Source organism: Heloderma suspectum, chromosome 7, assembly GCF_057233095.1.
Source record: "Heloderma suspectum isolate Gila_16-S chromosome 7, 16-S_ref, whole genome shotgun sequence".
Classification (NCBI taxonomy): Eukaryota; Metazoa; Chordata; class Lepidosauria; order Squamata; family Helodermatidae; genus Heloderma; species Heloderma suspectum.
The window spans coordinates 21,978,669-21,996,006 of record NC_139464.1 but is presented as its reverse complement, the minus strand read 5'-3'; the positions used below and the strand labels follow the sequence as shown (position 1 = coordinate 21,996,006).

The 17,338-nt window shown below is 45.8% G+C and overlaps 2 protein-coding genes across 3 annotated transcripts in view; both read right to left on the bottom strand.

Moving 5' to 3' along the window:
- LOC146339394 (aldo-keto reductase family 1 member B7-like) overlaps nucleotides 1-2,583 on the bottom strand; it is a 28,514-nt gene extending 25,931 nt beyond the window's left edge. For both annotated transcript variants that reach the window (XM_084809249.1, XM_084809248.1), the window contains exon 1: nucleotides 2,262-2,583. In XM_084809249.1, the coding sequence (XP_084665375.1) occupies nucleotides 2,262-2,327 (66 nt within the window). In that variant the 5' untranslated portion in view covers nucleotides 2,328-2,583. The remainder of the gene's footprint in view (nucleotides 1-2,261) is intronic.
- A 4,596-nt stretch (nucleotides 2,584-7,179) lies between these two features.
- The window catches only part of LOC146339393 (perilipin-3-like), a 30,597-nt gene continuing 20,438 nt past the window's right edge, over nucleotides 7,180-17,338 (bottom strand). The window contains exon 8 of the mRNA XM_084811712.1: nucleotides 7,180-7,711. Within this exon, the coding sequence (XP_084667838.1) occupies nucleotides 7,286-7,711 (426 nt within the window). The 3' untranslated portion in view covers nucleotides 7,180-7,285. The remainder of the gene's footprint in view (nucleotides 7,712-17,338) is intronic.

Sequence of the window (17,338 nt, the reverse complement as noted above, 5' to 3'; positions counted from 1 at the left end):
AGGAAGTTTTATTTGGGGGGTGGGCGCAGGACATTTTTAAAGGAATTGTTACTGGGTGTCCATTTTTTCATTCATATGGCTTGCACATGGAAGCCTCTCTACATGTACAAGCCCAGACATCTGGACTGAGGTGAAAGTGGTTCAAACAAAAAGAAAAAGAAAAAAAAGCCGATGGAGTGAATTGTTGTTGTTCAGTCGTTAAGTCGTGTCTGACTCTTCGTGACCCCATGGACCACAGCATGCCAGGCCCTCCTGTCCTCCGCTCTCTCCCGGAGTGTGCTCAAGTTCATATTCATTGCATCAGTGATGCTGTCTAGCCATCTCATCCTCTGCCATCCCCTTCTCCTTTTGCCTTCAATCTTTCCCAGCATCAGGGTCTTTTCCAGTGAGTATGGAGTGAATGCAGCCTTGCAAATGCATTCATACAAGTTACTACCCTAGCAAAATTCTTACAGGCTAGTAAGAATTCTTACTAGCCTGCCAACACACCAGTAAATACATGAACTAAAAAGCAAAACCATTACCATCTCTAAAACGCTAATTTGGAAAAATTGGTTAAAAACATAACTGCTCTGGTATTACAAAAATATATACTTCGGGATTATTTTTATTTTTGTCTTGCAGGAGCTTAAAGAAGGTATTAAAAACTGCATAGCACACAATAAAAACTACAAATACTGAATCCTCTGATGCCAGAAGTTGTTCTAGGATTCGACAGGATGTAACACATGTATTCCAAGAACTGCAAAAAGCATTGCAGAGGACCAATGTGATATCACCCGATGTACTGACTGCAAGAGATAATGCCCTTTGAAAACCTGACATCATTAGTAGCGGACCTGTGCCAGACGGTGAGGAAGAGAAGTTAATTTCCTCAAAAAGCTATAATGAGACTGATGCTTCTGTAAATGAAGCGTCTGTAAATGAAGAACAGGAAGCACAGCAGTGGAGGAGTAAGCGTAGTGTACCCCTGATAGCTCACAACTGGAAGACATTCATGGTGTGCTGTTAGAGTAGTGGCTGTGTCATTGTTCATAAACTTTCTCAGCATTAGACTACCTGAAGACAATACTATCTCAAAAAGGTCTTCCCTTTTGACAGCGTTGGCCGCAAAAGAAATGATCGATGCAGGCCTTCCACGGCTGAGTCCAGTTTTGGTAAGGAGGCAGTGTCAGAATTTTTCTCAAGCGTCTGCAATAACTGGCCAGCAGATCAGGAAATACTAGAAATAGATACACCAGACGGTGGCACAAATATTCTCACAAGCTGCAGGTTTAGTACAAAAACTGTTTGCTTCGTCTTTGGTACTGCCTCCCCACTCTATGACAACAGAGAGAGGGGTCGTTTCTCAATACAATCAAATAAAGTCTCCTCATGGTACGTCCTTGGTAGAAGAATCTCTGAATGCAAGACTGTTTGTTTCTTTCAATGGCCCAGGAACGGCTACTTATGATCCATGCCCTGCTGTAGCAGAATTCTTACGGGGAAAAAAGGGCGAAGACACAACATCACAGTGTACAGGGAGAGAGATCTCGCTCAGAAGTTTTTCAGAAAGACTGGCGGTTTGTAAAACTCCCAAGAAGTATTGTGTAATGTGCCCCTATGTTCTACAGTTTCTATTCAACTTCACAAACGTTTCATACATCTAGTCAGTGTTTCAGTGGCTTCCAATCTGAACTTGTGTTCTTGTTTCACCGATTAAATGGTTATGTGTCCATCTGTGTCCGCTGGGTGTCCATCTGTGTCCGCTGGGTGCCCATTTGGACGCACAACTATTACTTAAAAATGGCTTGGGTGGGGGAGCTGCAAACTGGCTTGGGATGGGGAAAGGGTGAGGAAATCGCAAACTGCTTCCCAGTTAGCAAAGGAAGGGGAAGGGAGAGGGAGCATCGCGACCCCCACAAGCTAGGCCTGGGTGCCCATTTGGACGCACAACTATTACTTAAAAATGGCTTGGGTGGGGGAGCTGCAAACTGGCTTGGGATGGGGAAAGGGCGAGGAAATCGCAAACTGCTCCCCAGTTAGCAAAGGAAGGGGAAGGGAGAGGGAGCATCGCGACCCCCACAAGCTAGGCCTGGGTGCCCATTTGGACGCACAACTATTACTTAAAAATGGCTTGGGTGGGGGAGCTGCAAACTGGCTTGGGATGGGGAAAGAGCGAGGAAATCGCAAACTGCTCCCCAGTTAGCAAAGGAAGGGGAAGGGAGAGGGAGGATGGCGACCCCCCCCCCCCCGCTGCCCCCCTGTCCCGGCGCAAGTACCTGCCAGGTGCCGAGCCCCAAGAGGGGCATTCCCGCCTTGGTGCTCGGCTCCGCGCACGCAGCCATGCCCGCGGAGCCCGCCCGGAGGACCGCTTGCTCCGCTCGGCCTCGTGTTCAGCCCCGCCCGACCATCGCAAGAGCGCGAAAGCGGAGCTGGGAAGGGCACCTCGCGAGGAAGGGAGGCGGAGGCGCGCTCTCGGCGCCCCACGCGCGCAGGTCCTGGTGCAGAAGGTGGTCCGCGCGGAAAAACCACTCACCCTTCCTCGGAACAGGTGCCAGGTTCCTTCCTTCCTTCCTTCCTTCCTTCCTTCCTTCCTCTCTCCCCTCCCCTTCCCTTCCCTCCCCTTCCCTTCCCGTTGTTCTTCTCTCCTCTCCCTTGGCGTGCGGTGCCATCCTTCGGGCACAACCCTAGACATGTTTAGATAGCGAAAAGTCCTACAACCCCCAGCATTCCCCAGCCAGTTGGCTGGGGAATGCTGGGAGTTGTAGGACTTTTTGCTATCTAAACATGTCTAGGGTTGCACCGTCAGAAAATCAGGTCTTGTTCAGGACATCCTCTGGCGAAGTTGTGCAAGAAGAAATTTGCATCGTACTTGGTTTAGTTTCGGGTACACGCCCTAAACCAGGTTTGTTCTACAGTCTCTCCATCCGGTCGTGGTTAAAGTTAGAAATCCTGCCCGCTGTCGCCAGCTCTGCTTCCACCAGATCTTCTAGGCTCTCTTGAAGAAGCCTACATTCATATTTCAGGCCCTACCATTAGGCGTAGTGAGGTGGCTGCCTGGGATGGTGGGTGCAGAGGAAGCAGCGCCCCTGGCCATTTTCCTGAGCCTCCCCCTACAGCCATTCCCATCCTCCTGTGCTGCAGTGCCCGCAATACAGCCACGTTTGCTTGTTGCTGCCCCAGCCTGGCTGACTCCTTCACCTAGTCACCTCCCAACCAGCGGTGCTGCTAGGTCATTTGAGATCCTGGTAAATTGAGATCCTGGACTTAATGCTGGGGGGGGGGGGGGGATGTAGTTTTAGATATTCATGTGTATTACTTCAGTTGTGAGGCACACAACTAGCTTTTATCTTCTTCCCCCAACCATGATTCCATGCTTCTACATTCCTATTATATCAGAACTGTCCTGGATTTTAGGAAATAGCCGATTTTGCTTTATTGGACTTCATGGGAAGACTATTGAGAAAATGCTAACCCACTTTTCTTAAAACAATATAAGGTGTCATATTTTGAAATGTAAATGCTAAATATTAATGATGAATAATTAAGAGTTTAACATGTAAGTAAGTAAGAAGTACAAATTGTATTAAAGAGAAGACAACACAGAGACGCAAGCAGGTTCGTGATGAATTCTGGGTAACTGACATGATTTTGCACTTAACCAAATCAAAGCCATGGGAAATCATTTCCCTCTCTTAAGCCACTAATGATCTTGACATTTGCCAAAAGCTGCTTTAGGAGGATTCTAGAACTCCATTTTCTTTGAAAGCACTTCTATAAACAGCCTGCATTTTAGCATCTGAGCAGGGTGTCTTCCATAGGCAGGGGAACACGCTGGGCTTATTTTCTCTGGATTATCAGACTCTGTAAAGAAAACACGCACAAGCGAAGCACATTTGGATAATGCTGTGTGAGTTTTTGCTAGCTGGATGGAGCAATCCTATCGGGATAGGCAACCGCCTCTGAACTCGGAGGGGACCGCCTATCCAATGTAGGGCAGGAGAAGCGGGGAGGGGATCGTCGTCGTCCCCCGAGTTTCAGCCGCCTTGCATTCATGGCTAGACAGCCAACTTTGGCTGTCTAACTGCGGGAAGTTGGCGGGGGGGGGGGATGCCGGACAATCCATAGGAAGCTTCAGAACGGCACTTCCGCCCTCCCCACCCCGCCCTGCCCCCAGGAACACCCCATTTTCGCTGCTCCACACTGCTCTTACGAGGGGGAGGGGGTGGAGGTCAGTTCTCAGGGAACCAACCTATCCTATGGCCATCTAGCCGCTGACTAGCAGCCATAGGATTGCACCCTTAAAGCCCTGTCACTTGGGCCAAAAGTTTATTTGAGTAATGAGTATGTATGAGACTGTATTATTTCAAGTCAAAAGTGTACTTAAAGTTTTCACTTTATCAATTAATGAGCAAAAAATATTGTGTAATGTATACACATCAAAAAGCTTCTAGATGTTTAGAAAAATTTATAGACTCTGGTTTAATTGGCAAATTCTGAGTAAAGAGTTGTCTTCTCAAAGGTATAATGCAAAATTGATGTTATCTAGCCTGAAAGGTGTACGTGTAAGCCTAATGTTAAAATTAGAACGCATGTTCTAATTTTAAAGAATGTTTAATAGCAATAAGATAATTAAGGAACCAATCCTATCTCCCCTAGACAGTGTTTGGGGGAGATAGGATTTTTCGGTTTCCTAGCTCTGTGCTTGAAGACAGGGCTCTGAGCTCCAAGCCAGGAAACCGTGCTCCCCTCCTTTCCCCTTGGAGCTGGCACAGAGAGAACCGTGCTGGCTGCCTCTCCATGTTTGGTAAGCAGAGTGCAGAGATGAGGAGAAAGGGGCATTTCCAGAGGCGGGGAGGGGAAGAGGCTGGGGTGGCTGGCTTACGCCTTTTCCTATTGCTTGCCCAGCGTCCTTCCCTCCTGCTCCTCAAAGTCTCTGCTAGACAGGCGAAATGGCCCGTCTAGCTAAAATGCAGTGTGGGAGGCACAATGCGCCTCCCTCTCTGCATAGGATACTGTAAGTCCTAATTTACAGGATAAGGGTGTGAGTCCTAATTTATAGGACAGTAGATAATATTAGTTACGAGGTAATTTCTACACAAAAAGTATAAATATGTGCTGATTTTAGAATATGTGCTGATTTCACCAGGCTGGAGTACCTGTCAGCTGAATTGCCTGTTCAGTCATGAATAGAGAACTTGGTACTTAGAATGAGATCTCTCCTTTTTAAGATGTTCTTAGGCTTCTAGTCTTAACAAGAAATGGTTAAGAAATTATATTTCCTGTTAAAACTATTAAGATCTAAGGATATTTAGCAAAGCATTAACAACAAAAATGTTTTATATGCAAAGCATTTTGATGCTATGCTACAAGTATATTTCTAATAAAAATAAAAAATGGATCAAAAGGATTTTCCTTTACTAATTCTTGTTCGTACAAAACCTGGATTGCAACCCATTAAACGGTCTTTGGTGGACACTTTGTTTAGAAATATTTTTATCTGCTATAGGGAGTAAACAGGCAGCTAAATGCTCCCAAAGTATAAACAGATAACTCAAAGTCAAACTATAACAGAACAAAACAAACATAAAACACTAAAAGAATGGTTTGAAAACCTTTTAATAAAAGAAATACTCTGAGCATGTGTGGCTTCATATTTTAAACTCACTTGATTCCTGGCATCATCATGACTAGAAGAATACAGGACCAGGATATCTGGGAGAGCACCTTCTACTTATCAACTTGCTTGGTAACTGAGGCTATCAGGTGGCATGTGCCTGGTGGTTCCACATGGACCTTTGGCACACTTGGAATTCCCCTGGAGAAGAGACTTGGGTGTGGTGGCCCCCTTTCTGTGGAACTCCCTGCCTCTGGACAACATTGTGGTGTCTCTGGAGCCTCCCGAAAACATCTTTATTCAGGATGCTGTCCTTGACTGACCAGCCACAGTTTTTATTGGTATTCTGTTTTTTTAAAAAATATATATATATAGTTTTAATATGGAGTTCTATTCCTTTATCTTCTTGTCTTCTTATCTTTTATTGTTCACAACTCCAGGATCTGTCTAGATGTGGAGCAGTGTATAAATGTTGTAGATAAATAAAATGGAGCTTGCTTCGCCTGTCCTGATGCCTCCATCACCTGCTGTTCCTTGGGTGGTCATTTGGGGGCTGCAGGGCCCTGGGTTTCGGCCCAACGGTCCACCCCTAGGGGCACCACCGCTCCCAATGCACCAGAGGCAGCACAGTTTGGAAATGCGCCGCACTGAGCAAGCAGGCAGAGAGGCCTCCAACACAGGCCATGGACTTCAGCAGGCATCATGCAGGTGCATCTGTTGCTCTGCTCACGTGATGCACAGTGGCAGCGCTGCTGCTGAGCAGCCATAGCTTGGCAGTAGAGCGCACGCTGTGCATGTGGAAGGCCCCAGGTCCAATCCCCAGTATCTCCAGGTAGGGCTGGAAAAACTCCTGCCTGGAACCCTGGAGAGCTCCTGCCAGTCAGTGTCGAAAGTACTGGGCTAGATGGACCCATGGTCTCCTATGTACTGCATTTCACATTTGTTTGAGTGGATAGCGACAAGCAAGGGTCAGTGAGGTGTGCCATGGCCTGTGTGTCATGCAGCCTGCCCTGCACCCCCTAAGCTGGGCTGCTGCCGCCCTCAGCTATGATGGACTAAGTTGTTCTGTCACCATTGTTGAAGTGAGATTCAACTGCCAGGCCAGCCAGCTTCTGTATATAATGTATGTGTCTGTGTTTTTTCCATCTCGCCTTTCATCTCAGGCAGCAAAATGTCTTGGGCGAGCCCTGACAGGGGTATTAAATATTTATTTATTTGTTTGCTGCCTTGACTAGGCCCTTGTACGTGTTGCATAAGAGCGGTGATCCATCCCCTAACTTGGGAAGGGCTGGAGTGGCACACACCTTTTAACCTTGCACTCACGTCCTGCTTGTGGGTTTCCTGTGGGCAGCTGGTCGGCCATGTGTGAACTGAATGCTGGACTAGATAGACCCTTGGTCTCATCCAGCATGGCTCTTCTTACATTCTTAGGTAACCTTTTGATGGAACCAGGATTTTTGGATCTGGGAACATGGAGTTCTGCTACAGTTCTCTTTTCCTTCTCTCAACCTATGGTGAGTTAGTTTCCTTGGATTTCCAGGATTGGGCGAGAGGGATGAGAGAAAGAGACACGCAAAGATGTGGTTCACTAATTTACTGCATCTAATCTAAAAGCCAAGTCCCTTAAAATGCCCACACGTCCACACTACATGCTTCAATCTTCTACGGGCGAACATGACCCGGGGCTCAGGTGGCCACTGTCGTTTTGCTGCTTCCAGATTCATGCAGCCCAACAAGGCTGCCTCTCGACGCCTGCACCTTTTGCATGGCCTTTAAAGCCCGTATGGTGTTGCCCGTGGAGGTCCTACATCTGCAGTGGTTTGCAAAGAAGCAAACAGGAAGGGTTTGGGTTATGTAGTTCAAGAGTGCACTCAAGCTCTCCTCCTCCAACGTTTTTTCCCAGACTCGGGTAAAGATCCTTTGGCAGAGATCCTGAAGGCAGTCGAGAGTGGAGAGTGCGATCTGGAGCTCTGCGATGGCGTAAGAGGCCTGGGGGACGTTCTCGTGAAACTTGGCTGATAGTTCTTCGACGGTGAACAGGATGATCAGGTAGATGGTCCTCAGGGGAAGTGTTATTGTATAGTACAAGGCTATCAGCCAAGCCTTCCATTCCTGAAATGCAAACGTACATTGGGAAATATCATTAGGAACATAGGAAGCTGCCTTATACTGGGTCAGGCCAGTGGCCCCTCTAGTGCATTATTGTCGACACTGACTGGCAGCAGGGTTTCAGACTTTCCCAGCCCTACCTGGAGGTGCCAAGGATCGAACCAGGGACCTCTGCATGCAGAGCACGCGCTCCATCCATAGAGTTTCAGTCCTGATAAGAATCATTTTTATTTGGCTAAAGATCATTTTTAGCTTGTCTGCTGTAACTAAGAGCAAGGGTCAGACGCACCCTAGCAACGGGCTGTCAGAAAAGGGGAACCTAAGAAAAGAAACTTGGGATGCTTCCATAATGTGCCAGATGTTTCCTGGAACATATTCGCCCACTTTGCTAACTGCTGAGTCTGTAAAAACTTTGTAATAAAGCAGTCCTAATTTAGAATAATCATATGATTAAGAAACTGCTGTGAGTAACGGACATTAGGTGTCATATATAGTGATATACTGTGATTGGTCCTCGGGCGGTTTTTTCCCTCAAGTATATGAATATGTTGTTCTAGAAGGCAGGTTGTTGTTCCCACCTGTTGGCGTTCAACCTCGTGCACGAATAAGGAGTGTTTAACTCAACCTCTACCTCCAGCCTCATTCCTTATTGAGTGGAGAACCCGACAATTTGGTGTCAGGAGCTGGATGGCTGGCACTCCCCGGTAGCCTGTCTGCAGCCGGGGTTCTGAGTACCAGACAGCACACATGTCATCTAGAGGTAAGAGATCCTTCTTAGAAAATCTCCTGGCACTTCAGCACCCTGTGTGCGGCATGGGCCACTGCGGGCGGTAAGAGTCATTCCCCTTTTAAAATTATATTCTTTAGGAAATGGTTGAGTTATACACGTTTGGATTTCAGGGTTGACTATATCTGTTGTCTGGTTTTTGGCTTTCGAGTGTGTGTGTGAGTGTTTGTGTTTGTGTGTCCGGAAGATGAAACACTGCCGCGGCGAGCCCCACAAGGCTGTGACCTGCGGTGTGTGGGCTGACGCCCGGGTTGAAAGAGACTGACCTAGGAAGCAGTCCGCTCCGAGAACAGGCTCCTAAACCAGTGGAGTGCGGTGGTGTGTTTGATTGTGTGAAAGCCAGGTGGGTGTGCATTCTTCTCTTTGACAATCCTAGCCTGATAGCTCAGTTGAGTTGTCGGCTGTGGAGAACTAGGTTAGAACTAGAACTCTACCATAGGGACCCCGCAGTCAAAGAGATGGCCACCCGGTTTGCCGCTGGCACTAATGGTTAAAATATATAGTCAACCGAGGAAAATGCCGGCCAGATTAACTGTCAAGCGTATGGTTTTTCTTTGTCATGTTTAGAATGGATTTACTTATGAAACGCTACATTGCAGTAGCCTGAAATAAGGTCTTTTGATTTGGCTAAATTAAATTATTTAAAAGAGTTCTTAGGGGACCCCAAGCCTAGGCAATTAGATTATTGGTATTTGTTGAGAGATGTTGCTGACAAAAAAATTAGCCACATCGCCAGTCAGTCTGAAAAAGTAAAGAAGTTAGAACAACAGGTGACAGACATGACTGAAAGTTTTCAAAAAGGGATAGTCCAGAAATGCCACCAAACACTTAAAAGAGTTTGTTCCCCCATATGTTCCTCAGTATCCCTCTCTGCCTGGTTGTCCCCCTGAGCCTGAAGATCTCCTTGATCTGCGGTCTCCTGTTTATTCTTCTCCTCCTCCTCTTCCTCCTATACCTTCTCAAGTAGAGCAAGTTACTATGAGAAAAGCTCATATGACCCCCCCACACACACACATCTCCTGTTGTTACTCTCTCAGTTCAACCTTAGAAGTTTCTCCCCCTGATTTTTCACCCTGTTCGCTGGGTGCACTATCCCCCTCCCTCTCTCTTTCTCCCTCTTCCTGATCTATCCCTTACTGCTTCAGCTGGCAAGCTTGAGAAGCTGACTCTCCCAGAGCTTGAAACCCGTCTTCAGGAGGAAACCAGAAAAAAGGGTGGGCTGTAACAGGTCTTGTTGAAGAACTGGGGGGGGGGGGCGCAGGAACAAAAGCTGTTCTACAACTGATAGATCCGAAGACAGAGTATAATCCAACAGCAACAGTTCCCCAAGATGCCTCATGGTTTCCCCCTGAAGAGCTCTGTGCCTCCCAACCAAGATGTTGAGTGGTTTCTGAGAGCAGCCTTGCAGGCTGATGAGGCCACCCTCATCTTCTAGTAAGCCAGACGGGGGACCAGAGACCAGCCTGCGCATCATGGAGCTAGATGGCCAGACTTGCTTCCACAGCCGCCCCAGACTGAGTTGCAACTGCAAGCACTCTGAAATGACCTGCTAGAGAGTTTACTGAATGCAGTCCGTGACGTGTTTCCAGTAACTGCAGATTAGTCCAAAGTCCAGGCGTGCAACCAGAAGCCAGATGAACATCCTGCAGCCTTTTAGTCCCGATTCTCAGAAATCTTCAAGCAAGCAACCTGCCTAGATTTCACAGAAGAGCCTAACCAACAGCAGCTAGATAGATGGCATGACCCTCAACATGGCCAAACAAATAAAAGAAAAGTGATCGGGTAGAAAGGACTAACTCCAGCTGCCATCCTTGCAGCAGTTACCCAGTTCTGGGAGAATGACCAAAAAGAACGAGAGAAGGAGGACCAGAAGACCCAATTAATCGCCATGCAGTTAGCTCAGCTGTAATATCCTACTACTGCATCTGCCAGGCCATCTCCACCAAGAGTTCTTCAGCAAGACCAAGAAAGCAACTGCCTGGCTTGTGCCATTATTGCAAGATGTCTAGACATTAGAAGAGTGATTGCTGTAAGAGACTGAAAAAGATAGCTGAAAGAGAACAACAACCTCAGCAAAGCATCACCACCTCATGTTTTGCCACCACCTCCACAATTCCCTCTCCCCATGAATCCTCAGGCTCTGCTTGGCCAACAGGGTAGGATGCCCAGCAAGCACAGACTCAAGAATGACAGTGTAGTAATGGCTCTAAGAAAAATATTTTCTGAACCTTTTCTCTGTCTTTCTATAGATGGATCTACTCAGCCTTTTTTTAGTAGATATTGGAGCTACTCTTTCTACTGTTTCTCCCCAGATTCTGCCCTTGCCCCTCTCTACATCTTCAGTTTCAGCTATTGGCATTTCTGGTACTCCCGTTATATGTCCCATGTCTCAGCCTGTTACTATTTCCCTGGGTCCCCTTACCAAAGAGCATGCATTTTTGTTGTCTCCTTCTATTCCTGTGAATTTATTGAGTCGTGATTTGTTGTGTAAATTTCAAGCTACAATTAAATGTGCTCCAGATAGAGTGTGGGTAGAGTTGCCTAGTGCATCTTCCCTTGCGCTCATAGCAGCTTTGACAGAAGAACCAGCAGCCCCTGATCACCCATCATTGGCTGCTGTGCCTCCTCATTTGTGGGCAACCCATACAAATGAAGTGGGTTTGCTAAAGAATGCTCAACCTGTGCACATAAAATATCAGCAAAACAAACCATGGCCCAGAGTTGAGCAGTATCCATTGTCACAAGATGCCATAGAAGGGATTGCTCCTGTTATTGATTCCCTATTAGAACAAAGTGTATTAGTCTATTGTGTTTCTCCTTACCCTATTGGTGCCTCACTCTGTTTCTGCTCTCCTAACTGTGCATCGAACTCAGCACCTTTCTGTCAGGAGGCAAACTACCTACGAACAAGCTTTCCTTTCTAATCCTGCCATCACTTGTGTGCTGCAAGGTTCTTAATCCAGCTATTCTGTTACCTGTTCCTGAAACTTACGATAATTGTTGCCATAACTGTGAAGATATAGTTGAATTAGAAACCAAGTCTTGTATGCCAATGGATCCTGCAAAAAGACTGATAATGTGCCAGTCGCTGCCTATGCAGTTGTGACTGATTCTGACACTCTAGAAGCTTTCTTTCTTCCAAGAATTCGATCTGCACAAGCAGCTGAACTAATTGCTTTGACTCGTGCCTGTGTTTTAGCCGCTGGCCAGACGGTAAATGTTTTTACCATGTTTTTGAAAAAAAAAAATGTTTTTGAGTTTTACAGACTCAAAATATGCCTTCAGCATGTGCCATGCAACTGAGCAAATTTAGAAAAACCATAGCTTCATAACTTCGAGTAGCAGTAGAGTAGCACATAGAACATTGATTGCTGACTTATTGGACACTATTCATTTGCCTCGAAGCATCAGTATCATCCACTGCAAAGCCACGCAGGCTTGTCAAATCCTATTTCATTAGGCAACGCGCATGCAGATGCAGCAGCAAAGGCAGCCTTGAAAGTGCAGTGTGCCCGTCCTTTTTCTTTACAGGTACCTCTGTCCACCCCTCTAACTGTTTCTGAAATTTCCCTTTTCTAGCCATAAGCCTCACTGAAGGAGCAGAAAGCATAGAATCTTGCAAGAATCACAAAACACCCTAATAGACTATTTTGTTTTACAGATGGCTGACCTGTTGCACCCCGTATTCTTGCCTATTAGCTTGTTCATGTGTCTCATCAGCAAAGACACATTTGCAGAAGGGGGATGGTTACTAACCTTCTTAAGCATTAGTATATTCCAGGCATCCATGCAATTACAGATGAAATAACTCAGAAGCGTGCCACCTGTACTGCTCACAATGTGGACCAATGCACCTATACACACCCTAGAATTGCGCCCTGACCTGAAATGCCAAGAGTGGCATAGCAAGTAGATTATATAGAGGTGCCCCGGCAGAAGGGAAGAAGTACTGTTTAGTACTAGTGTGCATGTTCTCAAGGTGGGCAAGAGCCTTTCCCAGTCGAAGAGTGGATGCCACCACAGTAAAGAAAATCCTGTTGAACGCAATTATCCTGAGATTTAGCTTGCTTGAACATTTAGAATCTGATCAAAGCGCTAATGAGATAAAGGTATTGTGTAATATACTGTCCATAGAGTTAAAATTTCACATCCCATATCATCCACAGTCTTATCAGGTATGGTAGAACGCATGAATAACACTCTGAAAAACACCTTAGCAAAAATTAGACAGTCCACAAGCCTAAAATGGCCCCAAGCATTGCCTCTAGCCTTAAAGAAGGTTAGAAACACTCCAAGTCAATGAACAGGTATCACCCCTTTTGATATTTTCTTTAGCAGGCCCATGCCAACAAGGTTGCATGTGCTAAGCAGCCCCAGCACTGAAGAAACTAATACTAATAATAATAATAATAATAATCTGCAAGTGAGATATGTAAAAGCTCTCACTAAAACGTTGTCAGGCTTCTAGCTGAGGTTAGTGAGGGATGCTAAAAGCAACAAAAAGGCTTTCTTCAGCTACGTGCAAAGTAAAAGAAAGAGGAAAGAAATGGTGGTTCAGCTATTAAATAAAGATGGCAAAATGATAACAGATGACAAAGGCAGAAGTGCTCAATTCCTACTTTGGCTCAGTCTTCTCCCAAAAGGGGGTCTGTGACACACACACACCCCGGCAAAGACGAAGTACAGGCTGAAGGGGCAGGATTGCAGCTTGAGATCGATAGGCATATGGTCAAGGAACACCTAATTACTTCGAATGAGTTCAAATCTCCAGGGCCAGATGAACTGCATCCGAGAGTAATAAAGGACTAGATGAAACAACGATCAGGTAGGTCCACAGTTGGCTACAGAATCGGACTCAAAGAGTGCTTATCAATAGGATCTTCTCAAATGGGAGAGGTAACGAGCGGGGTACCACAGGGCTCAGTCCTGGGCCCAGTGCTCTTCAACATTTTTATTAATGACTTGGAGGAGGAGGTGCAGGGAATGCTGATCAAATTTGCAGATCACACAAAATTGGGCGGGATAGCTAATACCCTGGAAGACAGAAACAAAATTCAAAGTGATCTTGATAGATTGAAGTGCTGGGCAGAAAACAACAGAATGACATTTCATAGGGATAAATGCCAAGTTCTGCACCTAGGAAAAAGAAACCAAATGCACAGTTACAAGATGGGAGATACATGGCTCAACAACACTACAAGCGAGAAGGATCTTGGAATTGTTGTCGATCACAAGCTGAATATGAGCCAACAATGTGATGTGGCTGCAAAAAAGGCAAATGCTCTTTTGCGCTGCATTAATAGAAGCATAGCTTCCAAATCCTGGGAAGTACTAGTTCCCCTCTCCTCAGCACTGGTTAGGCCTCATCTGGAGTACTGTGTCCAGTTCTGGGCACCGCACTTTAAGAAGGATGCAGACAAGCTGGAGAGGGTTCAGAGGAGGGCAACAAAGATGATCAGGGGACTGGAAACAAAGCCCTATGAGGAGAGACTGAAAGAACTGGGCATGTTTAGCCTTGAGAAGAGAAGACTGAGGGGAGATATGATAGCGCTCTTCAAGTACTTGAAAGGCTGTCACAGAGAGGAAGGCCAGGATCTCTTCTTGATCATCCCAGAGTACAGGACATGGAATAATGGGCTCAAGTCACAGGAAGCCAGATTCAGGCTGAACATCAGGAAAAACTTCCTGACTGTTAGAGCAATATGACAATGGAGCCAATTACCTAGGAGGTGGTGGGCTCTCCCACAATGGAGGCATTCAAGATGAGGCTGGACAGCCATGTGTCAGGGATGCTTTGACTTGGATTCCTGCGTTGATTCTACCAACAGACCCAGAAGCCTGAAGTGCCACGAGATTTGTGCTGGTGACTAGATGTAGATAAAGAGCCACAGATAGAAGATGTGTCTCCAGCCCCGATGAGAAAGTCCATACCAAGTATTAGGCACTTCACATACAGCTGTTAGAGTTGCCAAGAGGCCTACATAGATACATGCTTCCCATGTAAAGAGAGATTCCTCGAGCCAGTGGAAAGCAGAGCCAATTCCAAGAGAAGTCCTGAAACTGAAAATATCTTGAAGTATACCTGCTGAGTGAAGTCTTGACAACGTAGTCTCAAAAAAATATCTAGCTGAATAATAAATATTTTTGAACTTGAATGGAAGGACAGATACTGAACTTCAGTATCTGTCCTTCCAATGAGCAGTCATGGTTGATTTCCTTTAGGATTGACTAATTTGACCTTGCAGTCCAGGGGACTTGTAAGAGTCTTCTCCAGCACCACAGTTCGAAGGCATCAATTCTTCGGCGCTCAGCCTTCCTTATAGTCCAGCTCTCACAGCCATACGTTACTATTGGGAAAACCATAGCTTTGATTAGATGGACCTTTGTCGGCAAGGTGATGTCTCTGCTTCTTAATATGCTGTCTAGGTTTGCCATAGCTTTCCTCCCAAGGAGCAAGCGTCTTTTAATTTCATGGCTACAGTCACCATCTGCGGTGATCTTGGAGCCCAAGAAAATAAAATCTATCACTGCTTCCATTTCTTCCCCTTCTATATGCCAGGAAGTGATGGGGCCAGATGCCATGATCTTCGTTTTTTTAATGTTGAGTTTCAAACCAGCTTTTGCACCCTCCTCTTTCACCCTCAACAAGAGGCTCTTGAGATCCTCTTCGCTTTCTGCCATTAGGGTGGTATTGTCTGCGTATCTGAGGTTGTTGATAATTCTCCCGGCAATCTTAATTCCGACCTCTGATTCATCCAACCCAGCGTTTCTCATGATGTACTCTGCATATAAATTAAATAAGCAGGGCGACAATATACAGCCTTGTCATACTCCTTTCCCAATTTTGAACCAATCGGTTGTTCCATGTCCAGTTCTTACTGTTGCTTCTTGACCCCCGTACAGGTTTCTCAGGAGACAGGTAAGGTGGTCTGGTACTCCCATCTCTTTAAGGATTTGCCACAGTTTGTTGTGATCCACACAATCAAAGGCTGTAGCACAGTCAATGAAGCAGAAATAGACGTTTTTCTGGAATTCTCTTGGTTTCTCCATCATCCAGTGAATGTTGGCGATTTGATCTGTACTTCCTCTGCCTCTTCGAAACCCAGCTTGTACTTCCGGTAGTTCTCGGTAGTTCTCCAGTAGTTCTTCTGTTAGGTCCCTGCCTTCTTTGTCCTTTATCATGCCTGTCTTTGCACAAAACGTTCCCTTGAGATCTCCGATTTTCTTGAAGAGATCTCTAGTCTTTCCCATTCTGTTGTTTTCCTCGATTTCTTTGCATTGTTCATTTAAGAAGGCCTTCTTAAATGAACTCCAAGCCTCCAAGCATTCAGTTGGCTATGTCTTCCCCTTTCTCCCTTGCTCTTCTCTTCCCTTGTTTCCTCAGCTACTTGTAAAGCCTCATCAGACAGCCACTTGGCTTTCTTGCATTTCTTTTTCTTTGGGATGAATTTAGTTGCTACCTCCTGAACAATGTTACGGACCTCCGTCCATAGTTCCTCAGGCACTCTATCAGGTCTAATCCCTTAAATCTATTCCTCACCTCCACTGTATATTCATAAGGGATATGATTTAGGTCATACCTGAATGGTTTAGTGGTTTGCCCTACATTCTTCAATTTAAGCCAAAATTTTGCAAGAAGCAGCTCATGATCTGAGCCACAGTCAGCTCCAGGTCTTGTTTTGACTGACTGTATAGAGCTTCTCCATCTTTGGCTGCAAAGTACATAATCAATCTGATTTCGATATTGACCATCTGGTGATGTCCATGTGTACAGTTGCCTCTTGTGCTGTTGGAAAAGAGTGTTTGCTAGGATCAGCGTGTTCTCTTGGCAAAATTCTATTAGCCTTTGTCCTGCTTCATTTTGTACACCAAGGCCATGCTTGCCTGTTATCCTGGTTATTTCTTGACTTCCTACTTTAGCATTCCAATCCCCTATGATGAAAAGGACATCTTTTTTTGGTGTTAGTTCTAGAAGGTGTTGTAGGTCTTCATAGAACCGATGAACCTCAGCTTCTTCAGCCTCAGTGGTTGGGGCATAGACTTGAATTACTGTGATGTTGAATGGTTTGCCTTGGATTCGTACTGAGATCATTTTATCATTTTTGAGATTGTACCCCAGTACTGCTTTTCCCACCCTTTTATTGACTATGAGTGCTACTCCATTTCTTCTAAGGGATTCTTGCCCACAGTAGAAGATATAATGGTCACCTGAATTAAATTCGCCCATGCTTGTCCATTTTAGTTTGCTGATTCCCAAGTTGTTGATGTTCAGTCTTGCCATCTCATGTTTGCCATCTCCAGCTTACCTTGATTCATTGACCTTACATTCCAGGTTCCTAAACAATATTGTTCTTTATAGCATCGGACTTTCTTTTCACCACCAGACACATCCACAGCTGAGTGTCCTTTCGGCTTTGGCCCAGCCGCTTCACTCTTTCTGGTGCTACTTGGAAATTCCCTCTGCTCTTCCCCAGTAGTATATTGGACACCTTCCGACCTGAGGGGCTCATCTTCCGGCGTCATATCTTTTAGCCTTGTGATACGTCCCATGGGGTTTTCTTGGCAAGAATACTGGAGTGGGTTGCCATTTCCTTCTCCAGTGGACCACATTTTGTCAGAACTCTCCGCCATGACCTGTCCGTCTTGGGTGGCCCTGCACGGCATAGCTTATGGCTTCACTGAGTTACGCAAGCCCCTTCGCCACAACAAGGCAGTGATCCACAAAGTGGTACATGTTTTACACCAAATAAATACTGACCAAGTGAGAAGATAGTTTAATTAGCTAGATGACCTTCTCCCAAATATTAGAATGGCACTGAAACATCTGCTAGCCAAAATCTTAA